The 20,345-nt window shown below is 45.4% G+C and overlaps 1 protein-coding gene across 6 annotated transcripts in view; it reads left to right on the top strand.

Moving 5' to 3' along the window:
* The first annotated feature begins 4,500 nt into the window (after positions 1 to 4,500).
* The window catches only part of yeats2 (YEATS domain containing 2), a 223,639-nt gene continuing 207,794 nt past the window's right edge, over positions 4,501 to 20,345 (top strand). For 3 of the 6 annotated variants that reach the window (XM_069899313.1, XM_069899312.1, XM_069899314.1), the window contains exons 1-2: positions 4,501 to 4,972; positions 13,919 to 14,030. In XM_069899313.1, coding sequence (XP_069755414.1) covers positions 13,931 to 14,030 — 100 coding nt within the window. In that variant the 5' untranslated portion in view covers positions 4,501 to 4,972; positions 13,919 to 13,930. Of the gene's footprint in view, positions 4,973 to 8,824; positions 9,129 to 13,918; positions 14,031 to 20,345 lie in introns of those variants that run through there. The other 3 variants (XM_069899311.1, XM_069899309.1, XM_069899310.1) reach the window with 2 other exon arrangements.

Genomic DNA, 20,345 nt, shown 5'->3' with positions numbered 1-20,345 from the left:
TCTATCTTCTTTATCCCCAATCTCCCCTTCCCCTCCTGAGTTGCCCTTTATCCCTTGTCGGACAACCACATCTCCCCTCTCCATTTGGATTTGCGAATCCACTCGCAAGCGTCAACTGATTTTGCAGTGACCGCTCTTTTCCCCCCACCCAGCCCCCCCCAGAAAAGATTTCGTTTTTTATATGTCACAAAGGTCACTCTTTTAGTTCCCTCCTTATTCTCTCTATTCCATTACCTTCCCTTATTAATTCTTGTCTATACTTTCTATGTTTTCCTCTAATTACAGATACTTTCACATATGCCCGTTGTCTCTATTCACTCTTATACCTCTTTACCCGCATACATATCAATCGTGGTCATTTTTACCCTCCTTACCCGTCTTCATCCCTCAGTCTATTTTTGTCTTTACCCACATACATATCAATCGTGATAATTTTTGCTCTCATTACCCGTCTTCATCCCTCAGTCTATTTTTGTAATTGTTCTGCAAATTTTCGTGCTTCTTCTGGATCCGAGAATAGTCTGTTTTGTTGTCCTGGAATAAATATTTTCAATACCGCAGGATGCTTCAGTGTAAATTTATATCCTTTCTTCCATAAAATCGCTTTTGCTGCATTGAACTCTTTTCTCTTCTTTAGGAGTTCAAAGCTTATATCTGGATAAATGAAGATTTTTTGCCCTTTATACTCCAGTGGTTTGTTGCCCTCTCTTACTTTTTCCATTGTCTTCTCCAGCACCTTTTCTCTTGTAGTATATCTTAGGAATTTTACTACAATAGATCTTGGTTTTTGTTGTGGTTGTGGTTTAGGGGCCAATGCTCTATGTGCCCTTTCTATTTCCATTTCTTGCTGTAGTTCTGGACATCCTAGGGCCTTAGGGATCCATTCTTTTATAAACTCCCTCATATTCTTGCCTTCTACATCTTCCTTAAGGCCCACTATCTTTATGTTATTTCTTCTGTTATAATTTTCCATTATATCTATTTTTTGGGCTAGTAATTCTTGTGTCTCTTTAGTTTTTTTATTAGATTCCTCCAATTTCTTTTTTAAGTCTTCTACCTCCATTTCTGCTGCTATTGCCCGTTCTTCCATCTTGTCCATTTTTTTCCCCATTTCTGTTAAGGTCATATCCATTTTATTTATTTTCTTTTCTGTGTTGTTTATTCTTCTTCTTAAATCATTGAATTCCTGTGTTTGCCATTCTTTAAATGACTCCATGTATCCTCTAACAAGAGCAAGTACCTCCTTTACCTTGCCTATCTTTTCTTCTTCTATTTCCCTGTACTCTTCCTCTTCCTCTTCTTCTTCCTCTAGGTTGACCATCTGTTGTTTCTTTGCTGCCCTTTCCTCCTCTTCTTTCTTGTTTCCATTGTCTTCTGTGGTGTCTTCTTGCTGCAGGTGTTCTGCAGCTGTCGTTGCCGGCTGTGGAGATCGACTCCCCAGCTGGTCCCCCCTCCCGTCGGTGTGTTTTTTTGTATGCGCATCGCGCATGCGCGAGGAGTCGCGCATGCGCGGTTGCGCACTTTTACTCGGCTCTGTGAGCCATTGTTGTAGTTCTCTTTCTACCGACCTGAGGTAGTGGGGTCTTCTCTCCGCAGCGGGCCTCTTCGGACAGGTAAGGCCTTCACCTTTTTCCTCCGTTGTCTTCTCTTCCTCTCTTCTTTCCGTTGATTTTGATTTTTCTCCTTTTGTCTCCATCTTCTTTCCACCTTTATATTCACTTTTCTTTAACTTGTATTTCTGTGCCTTTGTATTTTCTCTCGTTTTTCCCGACTTTTCTGGAGAGGGCTGGAGTTCACCGTCCGGCCACTACTCCATCACGTGACTCCTCCGTATTATGGGTTAACTTAAGGTGAAGGGATACTGGAATGTGAGGAGTCAAGCAAGTGCTCATTAGAAATGAAGTATTATGGGTTAACTTAAGGTGAAGGGATGCTGGAATGTGAGGAGTCAAGCAAATGCTCATTAGAAATGAAGTATTATGGGTTAAATCAGGGTGAAGGGATGCTGGAATGGGAGGAAGGGTTATAAAAGTATAATAAAATAAGGATCTTCAAAACAGGACAGCAAGTAGATAGCTTTAGCAAGTCTTGGGGATTGATTAATGAGTAAAGAACAAAGACATGATATTTCCTGGCTAACAAGTTTGCAGGAAGGCACATAAACTGATAAGAAGTTAGAATCCACGTGGGCAGAATTACCTAATGCTAAACCAATCCAGGAGGCAGAAGAATGTTAGGGGGAAGGTATCTCTGTACTGAAATGAAATGTCTAAAAGTTGGGTCAGCCTCAGTATCTGTGTGTATTCCCAGGGTAAGGGGAAGCACCCAACTTTGCATTGTTGTAATAGTATAATAAAAGTTCTTTGTTCTCAATTTTTGTGTCGAGCAAATTCTGTGAAGGTACTTCTGTTTCTCACAGACTGCTTCTTATTCACACATGGAGTTATAACCTAACCATACAACGTACGGGGGTTGTAGGTCTTTTTGGTATTGGTGGCACAGACTTGTGGGCCAGTAGGGCCTGTTACCGAGCTGTACATCTAAATTAAAAATTTTACAACTGGACATTGGAAGAGAAGCAGCCAGAACTATTACAGAACCTGCTGTACATCTGTGAATCCTGATCATCAATACAACTTTTCTTACCTGGAGATGAAACTCCCCACTTTGTGGTGGGGAATGTAAAATCCTAATCATTATGTGTGGATGTTGATCATAAATATGTGAGATGGGTAGGTAAATATTGGTAAATTATTTGAGCTGATTGATAAGTTCCAGTTTTGTGGGTTTTTTTCAGATTTATTCTTAGAATGTGGTAATTGCCAGAAAGACTAGGATTTAAAGTCTCTTTTCTTTATACTGAGAATGTGGAGTGGATTCTTCTAGGTCTACCTTATAGAAGTATTTCCACAGTGCTGAATTTTGACTCAGCACCAAATGATTTTTAAAAAAAATTCACCTTTTGAAGGCTGACCTTACTCAAATTCGGCACTGTTATGAGTTTGTACGTTCTCCCCATGTCCGTATGGGTTTCCTCTAGGTGTCCTTCAAAATGTACGGGCTCATGGGCTGAAAGGGCCAGTAACCGTGTAGGTCTAAATTTAAAAATTAATTTAAAACATTTAATTGCCTTTAAACAGTGATCACCTGGCCATTTCAGTGGGGTTTTAAGAATTATTAGTGGGCCTGGAATCACATGCAGGTGGGAGCAGGGAAGGAGACGAGGTTTCCTCTGAATAACATTATGGAACCAAATAGATTTTATAACAATCTAATTTTTTTTTGGCCATAATTATGAATAACCAGAGAGTTTTACATTTCTTGATGATAAACTGAATTTAACTTCCACAGTTGGCATGGTGGGATTTAAACTCTGGATTGCTGGTCTGGGAATTCAACATCTGCGCCATTCCCTCTTTATCTCTCACTCTCAGCCATTTCGGTCAATCTTTCTATATCCTTTTGTCCCACTCTATCTCCTTCTGTGTCTCTATCCATCTTCCAGTTCTTCTCATTGCTTTCCTTGCTCTCTACATCTCTCCATCCCTATTGTTATTATTTCTCCTCACTCCAAACCTTTGACCTTTTCCTCCATGTTGCTCAGCAGCATCAGCATCATTGTACCTTTCTTTTTCAGTTTTCTCAATCTCTCCCAAAATATTTATAAGACATACAGGACGGTAACAGGTCGTTTTGACCCACGAACCTGTGCCGCCTAATGACACTCAAAAACCTACAACCCCTGGTAGGTTTTGAATAGTGGGTGGAAACTGGAGCCCCTGGGGAACACAGAGGGAACGTACAAACTCTTGATAGATATTGTGGGATTCAAACCTGTAACCACTAGACCCACCATATATAGAAATTACAGTGTTTGTAGCTTTGTTGTTCCACCAGACAAGAAGTTCACGGCTGATTTTTTTTCACAAATATCTTCCCTCATGCCTGATAGATCTGAATACATAAGGGTTAAAAGCAAATAGAATTTTAAATTGCACCATGATGTTATAAAAAAGATTATTGGAAAAATCTGAATAATCTAATGTGAATGCATGAAATGATTATCACACATTTGCTCTCTGTTACTGAGTCAAACATTCCACATTCAATCCTAAACATGGGTGCTGTCAGTGTGGAGTTTGGACGATTTTTTCCGGGATGCTCTGATTAGCCAAACCCACAACCAAAACACGCGTGTTCTTGGATAATTAGCCCGTGTAAGTTCCCTGTAAGTGGAGGATTCGTGGAAGCAGGGATTATTGGGGATGTCAGCAAATAAAAAGGAATAGTCACTGGGAAAGAGCCTGGGGGCACAGGGTGGGTTTTTGAACGAACACACCACTGTGATTCACCACCACTCCGACGCCGATCATGTCGTGACCCCTAATTCCACCCACCATGGTTCCCACCCACCATGGTTCCCACCCCCTGTGGTTCCCCACTACCCCTACCCCGCCATGGTTCCCATCACCCCTACCCCCACCCCGTAGTTCCCCACTACCCCTGCTCCCCCTGCCGTGGTTCCCATCCCCACCCGTAGTTCTCCTCACCCCTACCCCGCCAATGTAGCCCACATCCACCCCGTGTTTTCCCCCCACCTCGCCGTGGTTCCCCACCCCCTGTGGTTCACAGACGGGCCGGAAGGCGTCGGGACTGGGGGCCGCCGAACCTCTGGAAGGGCTAGGCCCGGGTGTGCGGGAGGCTGTGGTGAAGGGAAGGCGGCGCTGGACTGTTCCGCGCTGCCGTGGGCCCTTGCTCCCCACGGCTCCGCCTCCCCCCGGTTCCGGACCGGGGTCTGGGTTGGGCGGGCCGGCGGGAGCGGGACGGGGGCGCTGTAGAGGGAGGCCGCGGCCTCGCCAACTCCTCCCCCCCCCACCCCCCTCCTCACCGGGCACTCCCGGCCGCAGGCTTTCGGCGCATTGGAGTCGTTGGAAGAGGTCGGCGGCCGCACCAGGGGAACGGCGGGCCGGAGGTGAGGGGCCGGGAGGGGCCGGGGGTGGGGGAAGCCGTGGTCAGGTTGGGGAGCCGTGGTCAGGTTGGGGAGCCGTGGACAGGTTGGGGAGTGGGGGATCTGGAAGGGGAGAGTGGTGTTGGGGAGTGGGGGGGGGCGTCTGGGAGGGGAGAGTGGGGGGGGGGCGTCTGGGAGGGGAGAGTGGGGGGGGCGTCTGGGAGGGGAGAGTGGTGGTGGGGGGGGCGTCTGGGAGGGGAGAGTGGTGGTGGGGGGGCGTCTGGGAGGGGAGAGTGGGGGGACGTCTGGGAGGGGAGAGTGGGGGGGCGTCTGGGAGGGGAGAGTGGGGGGGCGTCTGGGAGGGGAGAGTGGGGGGGCGTCTGGGAGGGGAGAGTGGGGGGGCGTCTGGGAGGGGAGAGTGGGGGGGCGTCTGGGAGGGGAGAGTGGGGGGGGCGTCTGGGAGGGGAGAGTGGGGGGGCGTCTGGGAGGGGAGAGTGGGGGGGCGTCTGGGAGGGGAGAGTGGGGGGCGTCTGGGAGGGGAGAGTGGGGGGGCGTCTGGGAGGGGAGAGTGGGGGGCGTCTGGGAGGGGAGAGTGGGGGGGCGTCTGGGAGGGGAGAGTGGGGGGGCGTCTGGGAGGGGAGAGTGGGGGGGCGTCTGGGAGGGGAGAGTGGGGGGGCGTCTGGGAGGGGAGAGTGGGGGGGGGCGTCTGGGAGGGGAGAGTGGGGGGGCGTCTGGGAGGGGAGAGTGGGGGGGCGTCTGGGAGGGGAGAGTGGGGGGGCGTCTGGGAGGGGAGAGTGGGGGGGCGTCTGGGAGGGGAGAGTGGGGGGGCGTCTGGGAGGGGAGAGTGGGGGGGCGTCTGGGAGGGGAGAGTGCGTCTGTGAGGGGAGAGTGGTGGTGGGGGGGTGGTCTGGAAGGGGAGAGTGGGGTTGAGGAGTGAGGGGACTAGGAGAGAGTTGGGACTGGGAGGGGAGAATGGGCAGGGTGTGAAGGGAAGTGGGGTAGACTGGGAGGGGAGAGTGGGTGTGAGTAGGGATGGGAACTGGGATGGGAGAGTGGGGTTGAGGAGTGGGGCTCTGGGAGGGGATAGTGGGCAGGATGTGAGGGGGAGTGGAGTAGACTGGGAGGGGAGAGTGGGGACTGGTGAGGGTGTGAGTGAGGGTTTGGACTGGGATGGGAGAGTGGGGCCGAAGTGGGTGTGAATGGGGGTCAGGGAGTGGTGGACATGTTGCAGAAAGTGGGGGGGGGGGCAAGAGAGTGTTAGGGGAGAGTGGGGGCGGGTTATAAGTTGGGGACAGGCCTCGGGGGAGTAGGGTACAAGGAGGGGAGGGTGGGGTGATTTGTGGGGGTGAGAATTTGTATTGTAAATTTAGATTTATTCTAGTTTTGAGAGCGTTGCTGAAGTGAAGGATGCGAAATACAATTCGGCACCAAATGGTGGTTTGTCGTACACTTGCTACATTTCTCATTCTTAGGTCTTTGAAAGCACTGATGTAGCTTATTTTAGTGATCACCAGAGCACAACTCCAAACATGCATGGATCATTTGTTATTATATTTGTAAAAACGGAGTGCATATTCACAGGTGGCAGGTTTAAGCACCAGTTCAAAATCCTTGAACAGCTTCAACTCATGGACTTTGATGGAGATTGTTTAGAAATTTGTTGTCCAATGCAATCAAGATTGGTTTCATCCAGGATAAAACACCTCTAACCTCACATCCTGCATTCAGTCCTTCCAATGTGGCCTTGTCTTCTTGTGACCAATCGTAGATTTATTTGGGGACCGTTTCTCAGAGCATCTGCATTTGGTCTGAAACAGTCAACCTGTGCTCCCAATTGGTGCTATTTCAACTCCCCTTCCCATTCTCACACTGTAAAAGCATACTGAAATGTTGGAGGAACTCGGCTGGTCTTTCAGTGTCCATTGGAGCTGAAGGTATATTGCTGACATTTCGGGCCTGAGCCCTTCAAGAAATCAAATTCCTTGCAGAAGGGCTCAGGCCCAAAGCTTTGGCAATATATCTATCTCCTATAGGTGCTGCAGGACCAGCTGAGTTCCTCCAACATTTTGGTATGTTTTTACTACAATCACAGCATCTGCAGACTTTCATGTTTCATTCCATTCCCACACCGACCTGTGCACCTTTGGTCTTCTCCACTGCCCCACATAAACTGGATGAGCGATTCCCAATGACGTGAACAATTAATTTTTCAATTTCAATTTTCAAATGTTGGAGGAACTCAGCTGGTTCTTCTCACTTCCAAGACACTTCTGGTCTGTTCCCACCCACCCCTGACTCCCCAAATTTTTGTCCCCTTTCCCATGCAACCCATCAGCCCCTCCCATTTCCCTTCATTTTGGATACCATTCTCCATCACTTACATTTTACCAATCCTCTTCTTTTCCACCCCTCCCCCCCTTATCATTTAGACATACAGCATGGTAACAGGCCATTTTGGCCCACAAGTCCATGCCATCCAATTACACCCAATTGACCCACACCCCAGGAACGTTTTGAAGAATGGGAGGAAACCCACGCAGGCGCAGGAAGAAGGTGCAAACAGACAGCACAGGATTCAAACCCCAGTCCTGATCTCTGTAACAACAATGGGCAAACTGCTACACTTAACTGTGTCACCCTTTGTATTCTATCTAGTCCAATTTATCCTTCACCTCTTCCCCAATAGCTCTGTGCAGGTCACACAGCATCCACAGGAAGTAATGAGTAACAATGTTTTGGGCCTAGGTTCTTTGTCAGGAGCCATTGATGCGTAATGGAGACTGGTCCACCTTCACCTCCCGAAGTCTGCAATCATCTCCTTTGTCATGTCCACATTGAGACTTGGATTGTTGTTAAAGCATCATTTGAAGAGCCTCACAACCTTTTCTCTGGAAGTCATCTCCTCATCGTTGCAGAGGAGACTTGATGATTCTGTTTGAACTGAATCTGGCAGTACAGTCATGAGTCAGCAGCCTGAACAGTAGCAGCTGAGCACACAGCTCAGTGTATTGGGATGAGATTTTGATGGCAACCCAGACTGGTCTTTCGGTAAAAGTCCCAAGATCCAGTTGTGGGGTTGGGGGGGGGGTGGTGGGGTTGAGTCCCAGCAAAGGATAGTTTATCATCTCCCTCTGCCTCTGCATTTGTCTGTCACCTTTCATCCCTTCCACTGGTTTCTGTCAAACCCCACCATTCCTGTCCTCATTGTATGGACCATCTTCTGTTGATGTCCATGGCCTTTGCTGGATGCTGCTTGACCTGCTGAGTTCCTCCAGGTTTTTGTGTGCTGCTTCAAAGTTCTGCTCTTCTCGCTGAATGCTCTTCCTCTATGATCCCTGCTGCCCTGTCTCTACATTTCATGCCTTCCAATCAGAGTGCTTCTTCCTCTCGCCTAGCGTCCTTTTTAAACATTTTTCCACTCCCATCTATATTTAGCCAATTCTTGCACCTCCATCCTCATCCTTTTATTTGGGCTTCTGCCCTCTTGCTGTTCCTCACGAAGGGTTACGGCCTTGATCTGTTTTTTGCTCCAGATTCCAGCATCTTTAGTTTCTCGTGTGCCTCTGATTCTTGGTTACTTGACAGTCTGCAGAAAAGTTTAGTCCTTGCAGGGTTTTAATTATGAGAAATGTGAGATTCCACTTAAAATGACTCCAACGTGACCTCCGAGCACAAAGAGCTGTTTTCACATCAAGCACAATTTGATAATCTTACTGGTTTGAAAAATAATAAATCTTGTGTACTCACAAAGTTCCCTCTTTTCCCAGTCTTGATACTCCTTACAAAGAGAGCATTTCCAAAGGCCCTGCACAGAGCTCACCCTTTGCTGGTCTGGTGAGCAACTTGTGGTTCCCCAACAGACAGCTCACAAGGTTAATCATTCCTTGTGTTTTCAATGATTTCCCTGAATTCAATACTGAACTCAAATTTGAATGTATGTAGGGATGGCACCTTCCTCTCGGGGATGCATGTAGAATGTGCAGAACATAGAACAAAACAGTACAGGCCCTTCGGCCCTTGATGTTGTGCTGACCAAAATATTCCTTCCTTTAAAAAAAATACGTTGGAGACATCACTGACTGCCACATGGAAAGAACCACAGGAAGATTCTTAACCTCTTAAGCAAATGTGCTGCTTTAAGTGCCTCGCAATGGAAGATGATGATCTATACAAGTGAAAGGTGGGGAGGAACTTTTCAGCTTCTATTTTGATGATGACATCCTATTTTAAGGGGGAATGCAAGAAGGGAAATAGGATCATTCAGCAAATGTGGAACTACTTCAGTGGTAGGGAAATTATTAGGGTTCTCGATTTGCTGAGTTGTGGATAGTGAGGAAGGTTGGCAAAGGAAACATTAATTGATTTCAGATTTATCGTCAGAGTACATACACACACATACAACCCTGAGATTCCTTTTTCCTGTGGGCGCGGCAGAATTACCACTAATTGGTAGTGCAAAAAATAAATTACACAGTGTAAATATGTAAACAAATAAAGAAGTGTAAACAGATAACAAATTTAAACAAACTGCAATGCAGAGAGGAAAAAGAAAATCAATAAAGTGCACAAGTAAGAGTCCTTAAATGAATCTCTAACCTCTTTTCCACTGGCGCCCTGTCCCAGGAATTAACTGGGAATTTACCGGGACAGGGCCCAGTGGAAAAGGAGCACTGTCCAAATGCCGACGTCAAGTTACGTCATTTCACGCTTGGGATTAACTACCTCTAACCCCTACTCATATCCTCGATGTCAGCTGATGCCGACATCCTGATAAAACCAGTGGAAAAGGGACAGCAGAAAGTCATCCGTTTCCAGTTGAAGGTAGAACACTTGATCCTTAGGGATGAGTGTGTTCAGTGGAAAAACAATAAGTGTCCCAATTAAGGGTGTCCCGGTTAAGGTGGCGCAGTGGAAACAACACAAACGGCTTCCTTTCTTAGGACATTGCATAGCCAATTAACTGAGATGCCAGTGGATAAGGGGATTTTGATTGACTTTGTTGTTGAGGAGTCCAGAACTGAAGCGGTAGCAGCTGTTCCTGAACTTGAGGTGGTGCGAGTTTTGTGGCACTTGTACCTCTGTCTTGATGGCAGCAGCGAGAACAGAGCATGTGCTGGGTGGTGAGAGTCTGATGATTGCTGCTCCTCTCTGATGGCAGCGTTCCCAATGGGTTGTACTCAATAGTGGGGAGGGTTTTGCCTGTAATTTCCTGGACTCACAGTCCACTACCTTTTGGAGGGCTTTATGCTCAGGGGTATTGGTGTTTCTACCACACCTCTAGAAATTTGCCAGGGTTTCTGGTGCCATACCAAATGTCCACAAACTCCTGAGGAATTAGAGGTTCTACGTACTTTCTTCACAAGGCTGTTGGTGTGTTGTGTCCAGGAAAGATCCTCCAAGATAGTGACTCCCAAGAACCTAAATTGCCCTGAACTTCTGTTTTATTTTTACACATCTCATTTTTTGTCTTGCTCAGAAAAGTTTTAGATTCCCAACTTCAAAATACCATTTTCTGGCCTCTCAGATGAACATGAAATGGTGGAGACACTCAGCAGAATTGTCAAAATCTGCAAAAACGAGAAACGGTTGACCATTCAGTTCAAGTTGATATTTATTGGCTTATGTACTGAGAAGCAATGAAAATGTTTTGTTTTGCAAGCAGTCCAGCATGTCAGGAATGCATAGTGCAGAAAGACAATATTATTTCATGAGCGTGAAGTTCATTCAGGATTCTAATAATAGTGGGAAAGAAATTGTTCTTGACAGACCCTTCATCGGATTCTGGATCTTAAACATGAAACTTATTCTTTCTATTGATTCTGACTGATGTGCTGTATCTCTCCAGAAACTTGTATTTGTAAATCATTTTTGTCGTACATTTAATGTTCCACTTGCACAACATTGGCATGTTTTCTCCTCAGTGCATAACAGCTCAAAGCCTAGATAGATGTCAGAGCAAAAATGATTGATGTTAGCAGCTAACTTCTCAAGAATAGCTCCATGCCTCTGAAAACAATAAGATTGTCATGTGGTGATGCATTGCAGTGATCTTATTTATTTACAGTGAAGAAAATGATGAAAGACAGGCAAGGAAGAGAATCTTTATGCCTTGAAATATAGTCACAAAATAAAAAGGAAATATTGGCAGTATTAAAGTCCACAAAGATAATTGAATCCCCGGACATGATCTGAGGACATTGTGGAAAACTAGGGAAAACATTGCTGGGGCCTAGGCAGAGATGTTAATACCATCATTTGCCATGCATAGACAAATGGGTTTAGTTGAAATTGACCTTGTGGTAAGCACAAATATTGAGACAAAATTCCTGTACTGTTCCACATTGTCTGTTCCAGGTGCATCAAAATGCACGAACAGTAGCATTAGTGAAAGTAAAAACACAAAATGCTAAAGGAACTCAGCAGGTCTCACTGTGTCCACAGGAAGCAAATATATATAACCAATGTATCAGACATGAGCCCTTTGTCAAGGTATGAGCAATAAGCTGGCATGTGCCTGAATTAAAAAGGCTATCGTCTCTAAACCTTTATAACCTACAACAACCTTCGACACTTTCTACAACTCCTCCAACCTTTGTATTATCTGCAAACTTACTGACCCATTCATCGGTTTCTTCATCTAGGTCATTTATAAAAATCAATAAGTGCATGGTTCCCAGAACAGGTCTCCATGGAACTCCACTAGTCACTGACCTCCAGGCAGCATACTTTCCGTACACTACTACTTTCACCTTTCTATATGAAAGCCAATTTTTAAACCACACAGCCAAGTTCCATGCCTCATGACTTTCTGAACAAGTCTCTAATGCAGGACCTTGTCAAAGGCCTAACTAAAATCCATACATTCATCTACTGCCCTACCTTCAACGATTTTGTTTGTAATACCAAAATAACTAAATTAGGCTTGTGAGGTATGGCCTTCCCCACAAAGCGATGCTGACTATTCTGGAGAAGACTGTACTTCTCTAAATGCTCATAAATCCTGTCCTTAAGAATCCTCTCTAATAGTTTGCACAACACTGACATAAGACTCCATGATTTATAATGTCCTCGATTCTCCCTATTACCTTTTTTAAATAAGGGGACCACATTTGCCAATCTCCATAAACATCCTTCACATTACTTCTGCGCTTTCTCTTATGAACCTCTGTTCCCAATTTACTCTCCCTAGTTCCTGCCTCATCCTTTCATAATTAATCCTTCTCCAGTTAAACATTTTACTATCTTGTCTACTTTTATCCTTCTGCATAACTGCTGAAACTTATGGAGCCACTATCACTGAAATGGCCACTATCACTGAAATGCTCCCCCACCAAGAGATCTGTCACCAGGTTCATCACCCAGTACTAGATCTAGTATTGACCTCTCCTCAAGTCGGCTGGTCCACATACTGTGTAAGAAATCTTTGGACATCTCTGATAAATTCTGCCCCATATATCCTTCTTGTAATCGGGAAGGGCCAGTCGATATTTGGGCAGTTGATGGCTCCCATGATTACAAGCCTGCCATTTCCAAAATATGTTGATGCATCTGTTCCTCAGTGAACTGAGGGTTATTTGGGGGCATATAAATAACTTCCAGCACAGTGATGGCTCCCTTCATGTTTCTAACCCACCCTCAACAGCTCAGTGGACACTCCCTCTGCAGCATCCTCCTTTTCTATAGCTGTGATATTATCCCTGACCAGTAATCATCTCTTCCCCCGCCCCCACCTCCATCTCACATCTACTTCTTTTTAAACACTTAAACACCCCCCCCCCCCCACCTGCATTACCCAATCCTGCCCTTCCTCTGCCAAGTCACTGTAATGGCAACGGTACCATAGTTCCATGTACTGATCCATGCTCTGTTCATATCCTTTATTCCCACCAAATTCTCCTTTCATTGAAGTAGACTCATTTCAAACCTTCCAACTTCAACCCAAACCCACAATATATTACATCATTCTTTCCACCTACTGCCCTATTCTCTACACTCACATTCTGATTCCTAACCCCGTGCCAAACTAGTTTAAACCCTCATTAATTGTTCCTCCAATTGGCAGGTGTTGTAGTTCTGGAACTACACAAGACCATAGACAGCGAGGTCAGCATAGGAATGGGGTGGGGAATTGAAGTGAGTGGCTGCTGAGAGTTCCCTGCTATTGTGGTGGACAGAGCAAAGGTGCTCCGCCAGACCATCACCCAGCTTGTGTCCAGTCTCTGTGACATACCACAGTGGGAGCACCAGATTAGCGAACATTAGCACAGGCTTTCTCATCAATATCAATCTTGTGTTTGTGGAATCTTTGTGTGAAAATTGGCTGTCATATTTCCTGTATGAAAAGTGACTGCACCTGCAAAAAAGTATATTGTCATTATTTGTAAAAGGCTTTGGAAGTTGGTAAAGGAGCCACATAAGAGCAAGTTTGATTTTTCTCACAATGTCTGTCCTTTGAAAGAATAATTGAGGCTTGCCTGGTGCGGAGGGTGGCTAGACGCCCTGCAGGATGAAAAACAAGACCTGTCAAAGAGCGGATGAACCTTCTTGTAGGATCAACGGTCATCTAGCAAACACATGCTGTGAAGCACGGAAAGGGCATCCCTTACATTGAAGCTTGGTCTGGCCATTCACTGCAGCAGAACTTCCCTCAGCTATCTTGGACCTCACCAGGCCACTGGATCCAGGAGAAGATGTTGAAAGGGTGGAGCTGGACCTGTGCAAGCTCTACTCACCTAATTCCATTCACGCATACGCTGTTCCTTCTGTGGAGTGGGGTATACTCATATCAAACCCCACAAACCAACAGAAAGGAACCATCCTTTGGGATGGACCAGAAGATGCTCAGTGCAACCATGACTTTAAACCAATGCTGTTCCTTTAGACTTAACTTTGCATGTGGTTGAGACTTAGCATTTGCATGTTTGCAATATAAGTAATCTGAAAGACTGAGTTTATTGTTGCTCTCCTTAGATTTCTGTGAACATGTCAGGCATGAAAAGAAAAATTGAGGATAAAGATCCAGACTACGAGGATATCTCAGTCTGTCATCAGGACAAACGATATAAAGTGATTGAGCATTCAGGTGAGTAGCCCATATTTAGTCTTCTCAGAAGGCGAATATCCACATTTTATTCATAGCCTCTTCACATTTCCATGAAGTTTTCAGTGATCCAATTTTAAAAAAATTGATTGTTTCAGGATTGTGTTGCTCAGCAGTTGCTACTTGTTGTAAGTGATATGTTGTCAAGATAGTCACCTCGAGAAGTCATTGGAATTGAGAGCTTCCACAATTCATTTCCCACTGGGATTACTATTCAGCGTTCTCAAGTGGAAATCGTAATTATTTATGGAGGACGACTGAGGCTGATTGTAACTTTGGATTCATCTCCTGACATTGGAGTGTGGAGAGTAATGCACGAGAGGGTCATGTTATTATGATGTAGTTAAATCATATAATTATTCTTAATTTCCTCTTTGATTACACTGTTAAAACATGGCTTCCCCCTTACCAGAACCATAGAATCATAGAACAATTTCAGCCCAGAAATTGGCCACTTCGGCCCCTCTAGATCTTAAATAGTTTTTTTTTGCTTCAGTATTTAGTCAGGAAACTGGCATAGTGCATAAGGAAGGAAGGGAAACAAACAGAAAAGTCATGGAACAGGGAGGAAGAGGTACTTGCTGCCTTACAGCTAATAAAGGTAGATAAATCAACTGGGCCAAATATGATATTCCTTCAGACCTTGAGGGAGACTAGTGTAGTCATTTCAGAGGCCCTGGCTGATATGTTCAAATGTCCTGAGTGAGGTGCCAGAGGATTGGAAGGTAGCTCATGTTGTCCCGTTGTTTAAAAAAGGCTGCAAAAATAAACCGGGTAATTGTAGGATGGTGAGCCTGACGTCAGTAGTGAGTAAATTATTGGAATGAGTTCTGAGAGACAAGATAGTCACCTCGAGAAGTCATTGGAATTGAGAGCTTCCACAATTCATTTCCCACTGGGATTACTATTCAGCATTCTCAAGTGGAAATCTTAATTATTTATGGAGGACGACTGAGGCTGATTGTAACTTTGGATTCATCACCTGACATTGGAGTGTGGAGAGGGTCATGTTATTATGATGTAGTTAAATCATATAATTATTCTTAATTATTAACACTAATAGATTTCTTAGATTTCTTATGAGACAGGATATATAGATGCTTGGACATTCATGGACTGATTAAGGACAGTCAACATGGCTTTGTGCATGGTCGGTCATGTTTAACAAATCTATTATAGAGGTTTTCAAGGAGGTTACCAGGAAGGTAAATGAGGGAAGGGCTGTGGATGTTGTCTACATGGACATTAGTAAAGCCTTTGACAAGATGCCACATGGGAGGTTAGTTCAGAAGGTTATGACACTGGGTATTCAAGTGAAGGTTGTAAACTGGATTCAAAATTGGCCATGTGGGAGAAAATAGAGGGTGGTAGTGGATGGTTTCTTCTTAGAAGGCCTGTAATCTGTGTTGGGACCATTGTTGTTTGTGTATATATCAATAATATGGATGATAATGTGGTGAATTGGATCAGCAAGTTTTCTGATGACAGAAAGATAGGAGGTGTTGTGGACAGCGAGGAAGATTTTTAAAGCTTGCAGAGGGATCTGGACTAGCTAGGAGAATTGGCAAATAAATGACAGATGGAGTTTAATGCAGACAAATGTAAAGTGATGCATTTTGGAAGGGCAAACCAAGGTAGGAGATATATAGTTAATGATAGGGCACAGTGGAGTGCAGAGGAGCAGAGAGATCTGGGAATACAGATACATTATTCCCTGAATGTGGTGTCGCACGTGGACAGAGTTGTAAAGAAACCTTTTGGTATCTTAACCTTTATGAATCAAAATATTGGGTGTAGGAGCTGGGATGCAATGTTGAAGTTGTTTAAGATATTGGTGAGGCCAAATTTGGAATATTCTGGCTGCTTAATTACAGGAAGGATATCCATAAGATTGAATGAGTGCAGAGAAGATTTACTAGGATGTTGCTGGGTCTTCAGGAGTTGAGTTAGAGGGAAAGATTAAACAGGTTGGGACTTTATTCCTTGGAGCAAAGAAGAATGAGGGGAGATTTGATAGAGGTTTACAAGATTATGAGAGGGATAGCAGAGTGGATGTGAGTAGGCCTTTTCCACTTACATTGGGGGAGATAAATATGAAAGGTCATAGTATTAAGTTGAAAGGGGAAAGGTTTAGGGAGAACATTAGGGGAAAGTTCTTCATGCAGAGAGTGGTGGGAGTGTGGAATGAGCTGCCATTTGATGTGGTGAATATGGGTTCGATCGTGTGTTTTAAGAATAAATTGGATACATACATAGATGGGAGAGGTCTGGAGGATTATGGAATGGGACTAGGGAGATGATGGTTGGCACAGATTAGAGGGGCCGAGTGGACCTGCACTCAGTCCAAAACCCTCCATGCGTCTCCCATCCATGTACTTGTCCAAATTTCCCTTAAATGTTAAAATTGAGCCTGCATTTACTACTTCAGCTGGAAGCTTGTTCCACACTCCCAGCACTTTCTGAGTGAAGAAATTCCCCCTAAACTTTTCCCCTTTCACGTTTAATATAGGTCATCTTGTTTGAATCTCACCCACCCTCAATGGAAAAACCCTATCTGTCTGTCCCCCTCATAATTTTAAATACCTTTCATTCTTCTCTGCTCCAGAGAATAAAGTCCTAACCTGTTTAACCTTTCCCTGTAACTCAGTCCCTAAAGTCTGGGCAACATCCTAGTAAATCTTCTCTGTACTCTTTCTATCTTACTGTTGTTATCCTTCCTGTAGTTAGATGATCAAAACTGCATGCAATACTCCAATACCTCACCAATGTCTTATACAACTTTAGCACAACATCCAAACTCCTGTACTCAGTACTTTGATTTCTGAAGGCCAATATGCCAAAAGCTCTCTTTTCAACCCTATCCATATGTGACACCACTTTCGGGGAATTATGTATCTGTATTCCCAGATCCCTCTGTTCTACCTCACTTCTCAGTGCCCTACCATTTACCATGTATGTCCTTTCTTAGTTTGTTCTTCCAAAATGCAATACCTCTCACTTGTCAACATTAAATTCCATCTGCCATTTTTCAGCCTACTTTACCAGCTGGTCAAGCTTTGAAAACTTTCTTTGCTGTCCGTAGCACCTCCAATCTTTGTGTTATCTGCAAACTTGCTGATCCAGTTTACCACATTATCATCCAGATCATTGATATAGATGACAAACAACAATGGTCCCAGCACCAATCCCCAAGGCACACCACTAATCACAGGTCTCCAATCTGTTAAGCAATCATCCATCACTACACTCTGGCTTCTCCCATTCAGCCATTGTCGAACTCGTCCCTCATCTGCACATCCTGCATTACTTGCACATCTGCCTTGGCTGTCTTGACCTTGGTGCACAAGGACAGAATTCCCCATTTTGCTTCCGCATCCCAACATTTAATTCTTCCCCTTTTTCACCATCTTCTATGTGATCCCACCACCAGACACTTCTTCCCTCTCTTCCTTCCACAAGAACTGCTCCATCCAAGACTCATTTGTCCACTCTTCTCTTTTCACCAATCAGCCCCTTTGATCCCTCCCCTGTGACTGCAGGAAATGGTACATTTGCACCCCCACCTCCTCTCTCACCATCATTCAGGGCTTCAAATTGCCCTTCCATGTGAAGGAACTTTTAACTTGTGAATCATTAGGGGTCATCTTCTGCATTCAGTGCTTCCGTTGTGGTTCCACTATAATGGAGAGACTGAACAAAGACTGGGAGATCGCTTCGTTGAGCATCTTTGTTCTGTCCACTGCAATAGAGGGGATTTCCCATGGTCTCATGCTCTGCCAGATGGAGACTACCCAAAAATTGCAGGAACAACAACTTGTATTATGTTTGGGCACCCTCCAACTGGATGGCATCAACATCATCTTCTCCGGTTTCCAACAGTGTGCTCGCCCGCACCCCCCCACCACCCCCCCCCCCACCCCGTCCTTCCCCTTCACCAATCCATATTTCTCCTTTGCTCTAGCTCTGTTGCTCTCTTTTTCCTCCAGCTCTGCATTCTTAGATCCATCCCCTCCCCTGATTAATTCTCCCCTTTCCTCTCCTGTCCTCCTACCCATTCCCAATGATCACCTTTTGTTTGTTGGCCTGTGCTCCTCCCCCTGGCCTTTCTTCCCTTCTCCCCCAGCCTTTTTATTCAGACACCTACATGATTTATGCTCATGAAGAAGGGCTCAGGCCCCAAACCTGTACTGTTCTGGGCAGGGAAATCTCAGACAGCCACGCGCTGCTCAGAGATACCATTGTCTATGTGCAGGACAGAGGGGTGGATACCAGCCTGGTCAGCGTAGACCAGGAGAAGGCTTAAGACTTGCATATCTCATTGTTTCAAGTTTGGACATGCCCTCCAAAATTGGTTTTGGGGAGGGAATTAGAAATGGGATTAAACTGCTCTGCACGGACATCTGTAGCATAGTCCAAATCAGTGCGTAAAAACAAATAGGTTCCCCATCATCTGGAGTCAGGCAGGGTTGCCTGCTCTCTCCAGTCTTATTTGTGTGCTGCATAGAGCCCTTTACTGAATCCACCAGGAAGGACGAGGATATAAAAGGAGTGACGTTGCCAGGCAGAGGAGGCACTCAGGTCGAGGTCTTCTGTGCATGGATGACATCAATGTCTTCTCTTTGCATACACAATCAGCATCTATGGAGATGCAGGCTGATCAACATCTGTGGCCATAATGGGTCTGCCAAGGGCGCCAGGGTAAACTGGAACAAGAGGGAGGCAATGCTCTTTGGTAACTGGTCTGACTGGTCCACCTCCCCTTCAGTCATATCTGACAACACGAAGGTGTTGGGGATCTGGTTTGGAGAGACTAAGGTAGACAACAAAAATTGGTTGGAATGGATCGCAAAGGTTCACCAAAAGTTGTGTCTATGGGCCCAGTCCTCCCTCGGTAACAGGGAAGAACCTAATATCAGTGCGAGGTGCTCTCGGTATTGCTGTATATGGTGCAGTGTGGCCCATCTGCCACACCTCTACACTGGCAGTCACCAGAGTGGTTTTCCAGTTCATATGAGAATCCAAGTTGGAAAGGATCAAAAGGGTTGTGATGTACAAGTCAGACAACGCGGAGGTGGTGGGGGGGGGGGGGGCCAAGGGTGTACCCAACGTGAACTTTATCCTGATTACCACTATAGTGTGTGGAACCAAAGTACGAGGGAACAATGTACTGAGGTTCTACTCGACACAGGTGTTGTGAAGGATGGCCCTAGACCCGTTGCCATGCAATGTCCCAATCAGCTGGACTTTGCTACACTACCCATCCTTTATGGAAAAGTTGTTCTGGATAAACACCTTTGACCACAAGCCCATCAGACAGTGGTTGGCATGGAACCTCCTGCAGACACTGAGAGATGAGGGCTCGAAGGACACAGAGCAGACGTCTGGAGCAGACGGTCCATGTTATCTGGCAGAATGTCTCATCACCAGTGTTCACATGCAAGCACCAGGATTGGCTGGCAGCGAGAAGTGCCCTCCCAGTCTGATCATCCCTATACAACCGAAACACCACCCATGATGCATGTTATCCCCAGATGACAGTGGTGGAATGAAAGCAGCCACCCACCTTTGCAGAATGTAGATTTAAAGAAAGTGTGTGGAGAAGGATGCATGGGTCCATGTCACAGTTCATCCCCAACAGCAGCGGGATCGAGGACTCACAGAGAGATAGATGCCTAGAACTGCTGGAAGACAATCAACTCAGTGAAAGATGCACTTTGGTCAGCCCGAACCCTGTTGGTCTTTCAGCACACAGAGGTCGGTGAGGGAATGCTGCTGACTGGCACATTCCAGGGTGTAGGGGTACATGCTGAGGGACACCCTGAGGCTTGGTGCAGCCAATGCAGGGGCACTGTGGAGAAGGACCAAAGCCAAGAGTGTTCCTATTATCTGGCACTGATGGTCTGAGACTGAGGGGGGATTGATGACAAGGTGCCACAGTGATTTCAGATTTACTGTCAGATTACATACATGACATCACATACAAATCTGAGATTCTTTTTCCTGCAGGTGAGGCAGAATCACCACTAATTGGTAGAGAAGAAAACTGTACACAGTGTATACATGTAAACAAATAGCAAAATGTAAACTGACTGCTATACAGAGAGGAGGAAGAAAAACATACAATAAAATGCAAAAGTAAGAGTCCTTAAATGAGTGCCTGATTGAGTTTGTTGTTGAAGGTTTCAAAGGGTCTCTGTCTTTTTTTGATATCACAGTAATTATTGCTGTTGAAAATTATTCTGGAAGTGTCTGAGTTGCTCCAACATTTCCATAAAGATGGGAATTAGTAAATCTTTA

Source organism: Narcine bancroftii, chromosome 9 (genome assembly GCF_036971445.1).
Source record: "Narcine bancroftii isolate sNarBan1 chromosome 9, sNarBan1.hap1, whole genome shotgun sequence".
In the NCBI taxonomy this organism is placed as follows: domain Eukaryota; kingdom Metazoa; phylum Chordata; class Chondrichthyes; order Torpediniformes; family Narcinidae; genus Narcine; species Narcine bancroftii.
This window is presented reverse-complemented; position numbering and strand designations above follow the sequence as displayed.